The 12,796-nt window shown below is 30.0% G+C and overlaps 2 protein-coding genes across 2 annotated transcripts; one reads left to right on the top strand and one right to left on the bottom strand.

Annotated features, from left to right (window-relative positions):
• The first annotated feature begins 1,844 nt into the window (after window positions 1-1,844).
• On the top strand, window positions 1,845-3,017 carry LOC143920888 (apolipoprotein D-like). The gene is made up of 4 exons (XM_077443897.1): window positions 1,845-2,082; window positions 2,195-2,411; window positions 2,486-2,581; window positions 2,779-3,017. Exons 1-4 carry the CDS (start codon window positions 1,972-1,974, stop codon window positions 2,937-2,939), a joined length of 585 nt encoding a protein of 194 aa, XP_077300023.1. The 5' UTR covers window positions 1,845-1,971; the 3' UTR covers window positions 2,940-3,017.
• LOC143920887 (apolipoprotein D-like) lies at window positions 3,013-8,542 on the bottom strand. Its single transcript, XM_077443896.1, has 4 exons — window positions 8,358-8,542; window positions 6,592-6,802; window positions 6,414-6,512; window positions 3,013-5,844 (listed from the first exon to the last, which is right to left on the bottom strand). Exons 1-4 carry the CDS (start codon window positions 8,466-8,468, stop codon window positions 5,630-5,632), a joined length of 636 nt encoding a protein of 211 aa, XP_077300022.1. The 5' UTR covers window positions 8,469-8,542; the 3' UTR covers window positions 3,013-5,629.
• Window positions 8,543-12,796: the final 4,254 nt, after the last annotated feature.

Raw genomic sequence — 12,796 nt, 5'->3', positions numbered from 1 at the left:
CAAAAAGAATTTCTTCGTTTTCTATATAAGAAAGAGTATGGATATCTCTATCCTACTCCTTTCTTTTTGAGCATGCTTGGATATAATTACCTTGAACTTCGGAGAAACTTCTCGTTAATTCGTTTTGTTCTCCAGCTACTGCATGGTAATACGTCATGCCCGTTGTTGTTGGAACAGTTGGGACTTTATGTACCTAATAATTATATGCGTGGTAGACATCATAATTTGATGGCTGTACCTCCTGCTCGCACAGTTCTTTTTCGAAAGGCTCCTATACCAAGAGCTATTCGACTTCTCAATGAAATCGTTGCTGCCGTCCCTGAATGCGTTATTTTCCACCTTGGTGAGCGTAGATTGTCGGATATTATTTTAGCATATTTATCTGGTAACCTGCGCTCATCATTACTTTCTTAATTTGAATGTGATGTATGAGTGGAATCTTAATCTACTCTCTTCCATTTGGGATTCACAGGGATGTTTTATATCTGTAGCTTGTTCTTATTTATTGGAACAGGCTGCAGGTGCAAGACATTCCTGTATTTGTATTTTTTTATTATTTTAAATTTTAATTACTATAAAGTTTTTGATGATGGTGTTAAATGCTGTATTTTTTTTTTAATTTTTTGCTTTTGCTTTTTGTTATATCTTTTAATTTTTTATTTTATCTTTTGTTTTCTCCGTCTCTTATTTTATTTTATTATTTTATTATGTAGGCCATTGTGGCGCATTAGGTTCTCCCTGTAATGCCACAATGGTCAAAAAACGTTAAATAAATAAATAAATTATTGGGGAATCATCGCTATGACTTTAGCTCTGTTAATGTACTGTTATCTGTTTTACAATAGATGAAGTGATCTGCCGTTTGCAGATCTGCCTAAACATGTGCTCACTTTGTTTTAAAAACGCTATATATCTTAAACTGTATCACATAATACGTTGAAAAACTATATTCCATGCATTTATATAATGGTTCAGATATTGTGAGATTTTAATACAAAGCTATTTTATTTATTGAAAAATTAACAGGCCTCAGATGTAGAAATTCATAAAAACAAAGAATAAATGGAACAAAATAACATCTGAGCCCAATTATAGACTTTTACAAAATACATAATATATGTAGTACATATAGACAAGAAAATGAGAAATTAAATAAAAAAACTAAAATATGACTAAATAGGACAATGCATAATTAAACATAAAGTGATATAATATAATTGGATATACATAAAGTGATATAATATGATTGGACAAAGAATATATAATAGAAATAGAAATGGATCAATCAGTCAAGACTCTCCTGATGGCAGTCCTGAATTGATGTAATGAAATACCGAATGGATCAACCTCATTCAGCTCCCAGCTATAAACCAGAAGTCGTAGTTTACTTGAATTTTGCATAGAAAAACTATACAATTGACATATTTTAATTACCAAATTCGTATTTAGTGGAAAAAATATATATGAGAAAAGTTACGTTGCAATGATCATATACAAAAAAAATGCTAAAATTTGTTTATCGGTGTAAAATCGCATCATCAGTTATATAAGTACATATGTATACTTATCATAAATTTTTAGTAATTACTAATCTCACTGCTGTACAGTTACGTATTAATTTGGAAATTTTCACTTGTCATGCCACATGTTTTAAATGCACAGAAACGCTAATCGATTAAACCCTTATATAACGGAAGCGATTGTTCATGGCTAAATCGATAGGAAAAAACAATAACAATTATACAACTACAATGATGATTTATTTTAATCTCACATGGATATCTATATATATTTTTTTCTAATACAGCATCAGTTATATAAGAACCGAAAACTAAATAAAATTCAGATAATTTAATTGATATCTTGATTTAACGATGTATAAATACGGAGGATTTCTCAATTCGAAATCATCACACGACAGTTTACTTGTCGATCAGGTCTACCTGTCTAGAGATACAAACTTTTGACATTATGAAGTTCATGATTGCTCTGTTTGCCACTTTGGCAGTTGCCAATGCCCAAATCATCATGTCTGGCACATGTCAAAATGTCAGCCTCCAGAAGGACTTCGACGTTCCAAGGGTGAGATTTTTTAATTACACTTGATTGAATTGATGTGATGTTTCAGTACTCAAAATTCACCCTTATATAAATTTTGCAACATTTAAAAAAGTGTTTTCCATTGTTTTTTTAGTATACTGGAAAATGGAACGAGCTGTACAGATATGAGCAAATATTTCAAGTGGATGGTGATTGTGTAACTGCTAATTACACTTTGCTATCAAACGGTACCGTCACTGTTTTGAACCAGATGGTAGTTGGACCAACCAGGTTCCAAATTAGTGGATCAGTTGCTGTGGCTCCAGATGCCAATGGGGAAGGAAAACTCATCGTCAGCTTCCCCACCACCGGTTAGTATTATATTAACATTGAAATATGAAGATTTTGTAATTGAATTATAAACTGACCATACATAATATTCCAGACAATTCATACTCGGATTACTGGGTTTTGAGCACGGACTATGACAACTATTCCTTGGTCTACTCTTGCAAGGATCTTGCCAACAATAACAAACGAGGTAATGTTACAATCAATTCTTAGTAGTACCTTTCTGAATTGCATAGAAAAAGTTTTTAAGAAAAATTGATTCATAACATGTAATGAAACCTCAATTAGAGCTGTCATTGTAGAAATTTTTAGCTCCAATTCATACAAAATTGGATAATTTAATTTTGATCAAACATAATGATAATGAAATTAATGTTCTATTCACAGTTTCCAGCTGGATCTTGAGCAGGACACCTATGCTTTCACCTCAAACTGTCCTTGCTTTGACACCTATCATCGAAGCAACACCAGGTCTCAACTGGGACAGCTATCGTCAAACCAGTTTTTCAACAGCCTCCTGTAACTTCACCAACACCGTTGATGTATAAAATATTTCACTATATTGTATGAAAATTTCTGTGATTTTATTTTTATGGACAAATAAATATTAAACGCAATATTTAAATAAGAAAAGATTTATTTATTTATTTTAAAAAACCACATTGCTTTATTAGACCCATATAATCAAAGAAGCGATTTACAGATTACAATAAATGTAGGGATCTGATTTAAAAAATGATAATTTGTCTTAATACATAAAATGATAGTCTTTCAATTATACACAAACTTAGCTAAATCATGGATTTGTATTTATATTTTTTATTGGCATTATCCAGACCTACATATTTTGAAGATCATTTTCAGCAGCGTCATTTAATTTAAATGAAAACATACAAAAGGCACACCATTCAAGATCAAAGAGTTTGAAAAATAAATTTACTCAATCGAGTTGCTTGTCTTGTGTGCACATATGTTACATACCTACATACATAAGAAAATGTATGTAAATATGTATAAAAGTTAAATGTAAACATGGTAACTGTTGGTGACAAAAAGATAAAAATAAAAGCGTTTGCTGTTTCGACTGATAAGTACATAATTTAAATATAATATATGCAGAAGTTCTAATTATGAAACAATTTGAATAATGAGTTTTTACATGCCGATACCAATTTACAATGCGTTTCTAATCTACGTATTTGCGTTCAAATTCGGTACGGCGAAAAGTAGAACAAGGAGAAGTCTATCAATAAATAAACATTACTTTAGCAACTTTTAAATTATAAGTAAAAGTATTAAAAGTGATGTTATATTGTAATATTTTTGAAGAAAATAAATAATCACACCCATTTAGGGTTAGGTAATATGTATGTTTATTTTAAATACCTAAAATAAATATGCTATGAGATTTCAATACAAAAAATTTCGATGTACATATGTATTGAATGTTGAGAACTGAAATAATATTTTTATAATTTTATCAAAAGTTTGAAGTTATTTTTAAACCAAACTTTTCAGCATCGAAAATATGATAGTTCAACAATTCACGAGTGCGTAAAAATCCAGAAAATCATACAAAATGCTTAAAATTTCACTTTCAATAACTTAATAGTAAGTCATTGCGAATTCCTGACTAATCTTCATTACCGCGCTTTATGATCCAATTTTCACGTACATATGTATGTACATAGGTACACATGTACAGGTTGAATAAAAAAATTGAATTTGGTCTCTTTATCTATGTAATCTGTGGATTCATTTTATGGTGTCTACGACACCTAAGTATATTGCAAACTGCGCAACATTTACAGTGTCGTCAATTGTTTGTACAGTTGATTCACACCATTTTACTTATTCCAAATGTTTTCCTCGATTCAGAACATGACACATAAAATTTAATTGGCTATTGTTTATTCTCGTGACACCAAGAAGTTATGTGATTGACCGATGAATCATTTAACATAATATAAAGAAAAATTTCTCAATGAAGTTATTCGAGTAAAATATTTGCAATTCTTATGATTTAATGACATAAATTGATATTTTTCTTGATTTTTCTGATAGTATAGGGAAACCAGTGGCTCCAGAGCCACATGCTGTTTTGAATATCACCTAATATTTAGATGTGTATCATGAAAAATATAAAGCGATCACCAAAAGTAACTTTGTTTCGGCTTTAAAATATTATACAAAGTACATACATAAGTGTACGTTTTGTTTTTATGGATGCAAATATTATGCACCATACATATGTATGTACGTATGTATATGAGTCACCTTTGTCATAAATTCCGTCACCGTTTCGAAATATTTTATCGTTTTCTCTAGAATATCAAGACAGCTTTACTATTATTCGTATTTCAAATTAGTCCTCTTGTTATTATTATTAGTATTTTAATGTCCCAAAGATCAATTTAATTGCAAATTTTGTACAGAGATGATCCAACTATTTGCTTATATTTTAGATTCGTATCAAAAGACTGAAATTTACGTTAAATATGAATAAAATGCAATTAATTAACTAATAATAATAATTTTTTTTAGTTACTTGACTATTTGCTCGAAAAAGGTTCTCCGACCACTGCTTAAAACTTTATATGAAATATTTGATGATATCAAATACTTAGAATCTCGCACGAGTCAAAATTATTCCGGAAATAAAGTTAGATATGTGTGTCTATGTACATATTTGAAAAGTTCGGTCACAAAAAAAGGTGCGTAACAGTTTTCCAAAGATAACATCGATTCCATATTTATTGATTATTTAATACTAGTGGTTATTTTTTATACATTTTCGTGTGAAGTACCTATGTACATATGTACATAAATACTATTTTATTAAAATCCTTTCGTTACTTACCGACATACATAAGTGAAGCTTTTCCTATCAGTTTTTGACACGAAAATGACAAAGATTCGAGGCTGTTCGAGTAAAATTATCGATTTATATATAAATACATTTATAGATAAACTATGTATGTACATAAACTCAATACAAGGTTTTTTTGTTATCAATATCTAGCTAGTATAAGTTGTGACACTTATTCGTGTTTGTTCAATGATTTGACATATGTACTATTATTAAGTCGTAAAAATATTAGCAATTGACGAAATAAAATTAATGAAGATGATTTCGATATAAAAAAAATGTACTAGGTATATTAACAACGGTATTTTTTTAATATATTATTTTAATAAATTACACTTAAATTACACAACACAAAAAAAATAATTTAAACTAGTGAAACAGTTTAGTGACTAAGAAGGCTAACACTAGTGCAAAACTTGGATAAATGGTAGCACTTGCGTTGCAAGTTTTTCCTCCTTGATCCGTAGTTCTGAATGAGTCCCAAGATAGTGAGGTCTTAAACTTTTCTGACTCCACTTTTTCTACGATTTTGACAAGATATTTCATATCTATATTCATTTTTCTGCTCAAAATCCAACTGGATACTAAAAATTAAGCAAATGTTAGTTTACATATATAAAATTGATTAATGAAGTGTAAATATGTATATTGAATGATTTATTATTGCAATATTTCATCGAAATTTGAATTGATAGAGTATTTGAATCGTCAGCGAGAGTTAATAGAAGCTATGTATATCAGATGAATAATATGTGTTTAATTCAGGGGTCTTTAAACTTGTTGAGACGAGAACCAAATGACAATATTTCAAGTACTAAAATGACTGTTTTTATATATTATGGTATTTTGGAGCTTTATGTTTCTAGGCCAGATCAAAAGCAGGCCGTAGTTTGGAGACCCCTGTTTTTTTTACTACCATATGCATTAATCTATGTTTTGTATGATATTTGAATTATAAAAGTGTGTGAATATATAATGATTTACTAATATAGCCATTAATAAAACTGTTCAAAACTCTGTATATATCTATTAAAGAGTATTAAATAGTATTAAAGTTTAATGTGATTCGAAACACAAAGTAATTTTTTTTTCAAACATAAAACGGTGAATCTAGAAATGTATATTTTATTTATATAATTGTTATTATACTTACAACTTGTCATGTTTGGTGCTAGTTGAGTGCACGAATAAACCAGTGCGTAGTTATCATAATCGGTATCGATAACCCAATAGTTAGACCCGGTAGTTTGGTCTGAAAATTTGGATTGGCATTAAATTAAAAACAATTGTTTCTTAATAACATAAAATTATAGATGTTTGGAAAAACTAACTTGAGGGGAAGTTGACGATTAGTTTTGCTTCTCCTGTAAGCGTTGGGGCAAGAGTGGCGTTTCCAACGAGTTGGAAAAGTTTTTGGTTGATTACTCCCTTGTTATCGACGATGACTCCAGTAGCAGTTTGGGTATAATTTGCAGTAACACAATCCATAGCTAATTGAAATGCTTGTTCGTACCTGTACAACTCATACCATAGTCCAGTATACTGTTTAAGAAAAAAGGATATTTTATCGATCACATTGAATAAAAATTGGCTTAAGCTTTAAATGATCAAGATTGATATAAAAATATGTTTATTTTATTTTGCAACGTATTTTATTGTTAATTCTTATATATTCGATCATAAATGTAACTATATGTTTTATATTATCAATATGAAATATGTAAAATCAATACGTAAACATTGTAAGGAATTTCAACCATTTTTAATAACTTCTAATCAAGAAAGACGAGGATTATTTATTCATACACATACGTATTCATATTTCAATATTAAAATGCTCAGAATGTACTTAAAAATATATTTTTAAAATTTATTCTATTAATTTTTCAATACGTTATAACTATTCTTGTAGATTAATAACAAAAAATCGTTTATTTTATTGAGGTAAGCCAGTAATCAATAGAAATTTTGTTATTAATCCACAACAATAGTCGAAATATGATTTTATTTAATTCTCATATCAGGACAATTTAATATATTATCCCTATTAATTCAATTCAGATTCGTGTAAATACGAGTTAATAATATTACGAGTTTTTAGCTCGCAATTTTACCGATTTAAAATTCAGCACACTTCCAATTAACTCTTTTAAACGAAAACAAAAAATAGTGTGGCCAGAACACTATCCCAATAAACATATTTTAATAGAAAATACTAAATATAAAATAGTATTGACAATGGGAAAAAATCCCAAGTGAAAATACGTACTTTTGACTTTTGATTTGAACTGGACGACTATTTAGAGATATTTGAAAGCTGAAAAGTGCTACAAATGAAAGATAAAATACCAGATTAAAGATTTCAATATTCATTTTGAACAGAAAATTGACAGATTTTGAGGCATCGACCAAACAACACCAAGATATAGAAAAATCGCGCGATTTAAAAAAACACATATATCCCCGAATCTCGAGCCAATCAATATTTTTTATTACCAGATTCGTGTTTACTGGGCATAGATCAAGTCATATCTCTCTCTGAACCATTTTTCGCGTCGAACAGTGTAATCGACATATTTTTGATTTATTTAAATTTAATATCAATAAAAATCAATTCATAAATATTGTACGGAATTTTTAAATGATTTAAAGGTTTGTTTATTTAAATTAAACACCGAAATGGCAAGATTAAATATTAGTTCTAAATACAATTTTAATTAAAGCTAATGTGCGTGGACTTTTAAAATGTATTGCCACCAAAATAAACGGATTTAAAAAGAAATAAAAAAAATACACGATGGAGATTATGTCCTGGTTAGTATATTTAGATAAAAAATAAACGCTTGAAAATTTTAGAAAATTAAGAAAAAATAAATCTAAGTTAGGCTTTAAATATTGTATAAATTCCTTGTTTAATCTACCTATAGAGGTAGATAAATTTTAGAAATAATATTTTTAAGAACTGTTATATGTATATATGCACAAAGTGTCGACTAAAAGTTTTACACTTCGAAATTTCACACGAATCATCAAATATTACACACTTTTGATGGTCAATATGAACTTTGATTATTCAATTGATCGTTTCGTTACTTACTTTGGGCACATCGAAATTTGTGACCACGGAAACTGTTGGACTACAAGTTCCATTTACATTCAACGCTTCGATCGAAGAATAGGATAAAAGCAATACGAAAAAGAACCACATTTTGAAAACGAAATGTTTCAACTAAGCACAAACTACAGAGACTCTTTAACGACTGAAAGATTTCGTCGATCGCCGCTGCTTATATACATATGTACGTATGTACTAACGTATGGGTGCGTACTTCGATATAAAAAACTGATGATTTTTCACATACATATTTGGGATTGTAAAATTCGTCTATGGTGATTGAAGTTGTAAAAATAATGTGATAAATAAATACTCTGATAATATACATAGAAGTCTAATGTGTACAATAATAGTTTTCGTTTATGGAAAATATTTTAATAATTTTTAATATATTTTTTCATACAAAAAATTTCATACATAATATGATTCTGGTAGTTATTATGATGAAAATAAATTTTTTTTTAAATATAAACAACTTGTGCTGAAAATTTATTATTATTTTTATTGCAAAATTTTCGCATCTTCTTTATATTTGGTTAATTTGGCCTAAAGCCAACAAATTAAATGGTGAGTTTTTTCCAATACCTTTCTTCACTAACTTTTATAGAAATTTAGTAATATAATATCAGTATACTAAATAGATAAGCATTCATTAACGGATGACCAAATCCATCAAAGTTACTGACCAAATGAATACAGGTTAAATAAAATAAGATGAAGTTGAACTGTTCATATAATATTGGATGGATTTAAAATAGAAAAAAATCTGAGTTCGAATCAGTCAAAATCTCGAGTTGGAATTTTCGCATGATCACAAAACTATTGTGACTACGTACATAGATAAAGTAAAAATAATGCTGTCATACATAAATTAAAAATTAAACATATAACATTATAAAACACAAAAAAACCGTAAAATATCAAACTTATATTATTTATGGAAAAGCAGGTCCATAGCAGGTAATAATGTATTGAATTTGGTATTATTTTTTCTGTGAGAGCTTTTTAAAATGTCTCTATGTATATACAAATACATTATTCAGATTGATACATGTTCATTATGGGTTAAAACAATCTACATAGAAAACAGTTGAATAATAAAAATGAATTTGTAAACGACAAATATTGTTAATTTAAAAACTAACTTTGATTTGAAATATTCTAAATCCTGTCTACCGTTCGCAATTATACAACAAAATTTTAACATGTTTGAATAACGTATTTTCCTAAAGTCGAAATACACACGGATACTTTTAACGATTAAAATCAATCATTGATTAGTATATTTCTGTTGAATTATTCTAGGAATAGCACGTGAATCACATTTGCAATTTTAAGTTAAAAGTTTCATAGCAAATTTGCAAATAGGTAAATGCGAAAGGTTTTATCTTTATTATCGATTTAAAAATACACTAATCTCGTAATTTTAACTGTACGCTTGTTACCTGCTTGAATCGGCCAAGAGTTATTTTACTAATTTGTTTTAAATACCGAAATTTTATTATGCCATAAGTAAGTAAAATCCGTTACTCGAAAACAGTTATACCGTTTCCAAAAAACCCTGAGAGTATAAAGGCCAAATAATGCTTTTATAATTTGACTAAAAATGTACATATTATTATATCTCCGGGCCCCCTTCGAAAGCCGGGCTCTGGTTATTTTCATACCCTTTCCCCACCCTCTTGTCGTCCCTGCGTATATGTAATTCTTTAATTAATATTATATATGCATACATATATACACAAGAGAATATTTATTATTAATATAAAGTACTACTAGCGCTTAATTATCCGATAATATTTTCGTGATAATTTATTCTAGAAAATGAAATTATAATAATTTTAGCAATTACTACATACATAAATTTCGATTAGAACTATAGGTACATATTTTGGTGGAAAAGCAAGATTTTAAATCGAATATAATGTTATATAAATCATTCAATAAAATGTACGAATTTTTTTAAATCGATATCTTGATTATACAAAAGAAATCTAATCAACCGTAAAATATATTGCTTGATATCCAGATCTAAAAAAAATGTATTTATTCCATTCAAATTGTCTTAAAATTTTTTCATTGTTCTGTTACGTACTCGTATTTGTTCGCATTATATAAAGAAAATGAATCATATGTGATCGTAACAAAAGTTTGTTTTACTATGATTCACATTTAAAAAAAAATTATAAGCTTAACTCTTCGTACTGTATACATATGTATATATGTATGCGTACAGTTCGATACATGCTGTATGCAAATGCTGCTGGTCAGAATTGGGTTTTTTATGACTCCAAGTCGATCGTTTACTATCAGAGGTTGATAATTTATCTGATTTCATTGTGGAACCGCTTCCTCTATCAAATTGGAAAAAACCATCCTACCCACTATGCCACCACTATTTGAATATGATTTTAAATATATTTATCTATAACATAGATTTCTCACTAATTCTTATATATTACTATGGAATAATTTTCTACTATGAAATACTTTTATACTTATATGTCTGTTTTCTTATATATGTACATATAGTATTTGCATTATGATTATATGTCTGTATTATTATATATAATACACTAGCTGTTTTGCTTTGTGTGCTTTGTTTTTTTTTATTTTTAAATTTTTTTGCCTTCTAGAACTTTGCCCTCGGCGCTCTCTGAGCCTTTTGCCATCTAGGGCTTCACCCTCGGCACAGCCCTATCAAAAAAAAAAAAAAAAACTATTTTTTTTTTGCCTTCTAGGGCTTCGCCCTCGGCGCCCCCCTGAGCCTTTGCCTTCTAGGGCTTCGCCCCTCCGCGCCCCCATGAGCAATTGCCGTCTAGGGCTTCGCCCCCCTTAGTTTATGCCTTTTAGGGCTTCGCCCCTCCGCGCCCCCATGATTAAATGCCGTCTAGGGCTTCGCCCCCCTAAGTTAATGCCTTTTAGGGCTTCGCCTCTCCGCGCCCCCATGAGGCTGCGCCCCATGCGGCTGAGCTCCATAAGGCGGCGCCCCATAAGACTGCGCCCCATAAGACTGCGCCTCATAAGACTGCGCCCCATAAGGCTGCGCCCCATAAAGCTGCGCCCCCTTTGGGGCCCCATGGGACTGCGCCCCATGAGGCTGCGCCTCCTTCGGGGCACCATGCGGCTGAGCTCCATAAGGCGGCGCCCCATAAGGCTGCGCCCCATAAGGCTGCGCCCCATAAGTCTGCACCCCATAAGACTGCGGCCCCTTCGGGGCCCCACGGGGCTGCGCCCCTTGTGGTGCCCCTGGCGGGGCCCCATGAAACTACTCGCCTTGCGCCCCCACAGGGGTGAATCCATTGAATCGAAAAAAATCAAATCGGCGCCTAGGGATCGAAAAAAAAAAAATCGAATCACGTGTTCGATGACGTCACCGATCTACGGACGACGAACGAAGGATATATACATACATACATACATACAAAGTCTCTTTCCAAATTATATATTAGATATTAGATTAGATATGTATGTATTTGTATTATGCTTATACATATGTATGTCTGGTCACAGTGTTTAAAAAATTCCCAAATACACACACACAGACATATTATCTAATAGACACATGCTATACTACAGACACACAGCCACACACACTTTTATTCTAGATCATGAAAACGTGATCAGTGATCGGTTCTGAGTTCGAATTTTCGGGAAAGAAATCTAGAGTTCGAATTTTTGCATGATAACAAAAATTCGTCTATAATTACTACGTACATAAATATAAAGTAAAAATCAATAAATTAAAATGTATATATAATTTATAATATATTTAAGTGGTTCCACGAAAAAGTGCCATCTCTGGATATATGTATGTATGTATGTACATATACGTATGTTATGTAATATCAAAAAAACACACATAAATTTATTATCGGTGTACATTGACATTAAAATTGTTTAAGTTGTCCACCGTAGATGGCGTACATTATTTTTATTTATAATTAATATTTGGTTATCCAAATTCACTTGTAAATAAATTCAGATTTTAATAAATGTTTTCAAGATATGTATAATCGTGTTGAAATTCATAATTTTGGTTCAGAATCTGAACCATCTGAACTTTAGATGCTTTTAGTTATCATAAACATAAATATATCAGTTGGTTTATATTTCAATTATTTTTCTTTTGTGTTTATTATATTCTATTTTTACTTTATTTATGTACGTAGTAACAATATATGAAGTTTTTTATAATGAATACTTTTAATATTTCGCTGAATAATTAATAATATTGTCATGTGCATTTAAATACTCAATAAATAAAAAAATAGAAGTGCTATAAATAACTAAAATCGAATGCGTGTTACGAATTAATTATTGGCTTAAGATTTTGGTTAAATATAATCCAGTCTCTATCATATGATTTCTAATTGTTATAATTATAATAAAGCTATGTGATGTCATTAGATGACACCACG

Source organism: Arctopsyche grandis, chromosome 13, assembly GCF_051622035.1.
Source record: "Arctopsyche grandis isolate Sample6627 chromosome 13, ASM5162203v2, whole genome shotgun sequence".
NCBI classification, from domain to species: domain Eukaryota; kingdom Metazoa; phylum Arthropoda; class Insecta; order Trichoptera; family Hydropsychidae; genus Arctopsyche; species Arctopsyche grandis.
Note: the sequence above shows the minus strand (reverse complement) of the source record. Positions and strands in the feature narration are given on the sequence as shown.

What these genes read in the sequence shown, in the direction of transcription:
- LOC143920888 (XM_077443897.1), top strand. Translation starts at nt 1,972, where the DNA reads ATGAAGTTCATGATTGCTCTGTTTGCCACTTTGGCAGTTGCCAATGCC. An exon ending in AGGACTTCGACGTTCCAAGG is followed by an intron (nt 2,083 to 2,194) that starts GTGAGATTTTTT and finishes TTGTTTTTTTAG; the next exon opens with TATACTGGAAAATGGAACGA. An exon ending in TGCCAACAATAACAAACGAG is followed by an intron (nt 2,582 to 2,778) that starts GTAATGTTACAA and finishes TTCTATTCACAG; the next exon opens with TTTCCAGCTGGATCTTGAGC.
- LOC143920887 (XM_077443896.1), bottom strand. Translation starts at nt 8,468, where the DNA reads ATGTGGTTCTTTTTCGTATTGCTTTTATCCTATTCTTCGATCGAAGCG. An exon ending in AATCGTCAACTTCCCCTCAA is followed by an intron (nt 6,513 to 6,591) that starts GTTAGTTTTTCC and finishes CCAAATTTTCAG; the next exon opens with ACCAAACTACCGGGTCTAAC. An exon ending in AGCACCAAACATGACAAGTT is followed by an intron (nt 5,845 to 6,413) that starts GTAAGTATAATA and finishes CTTAATTTTTAG; the next exon opens with TATCCAGTTGGATTTTGAGC.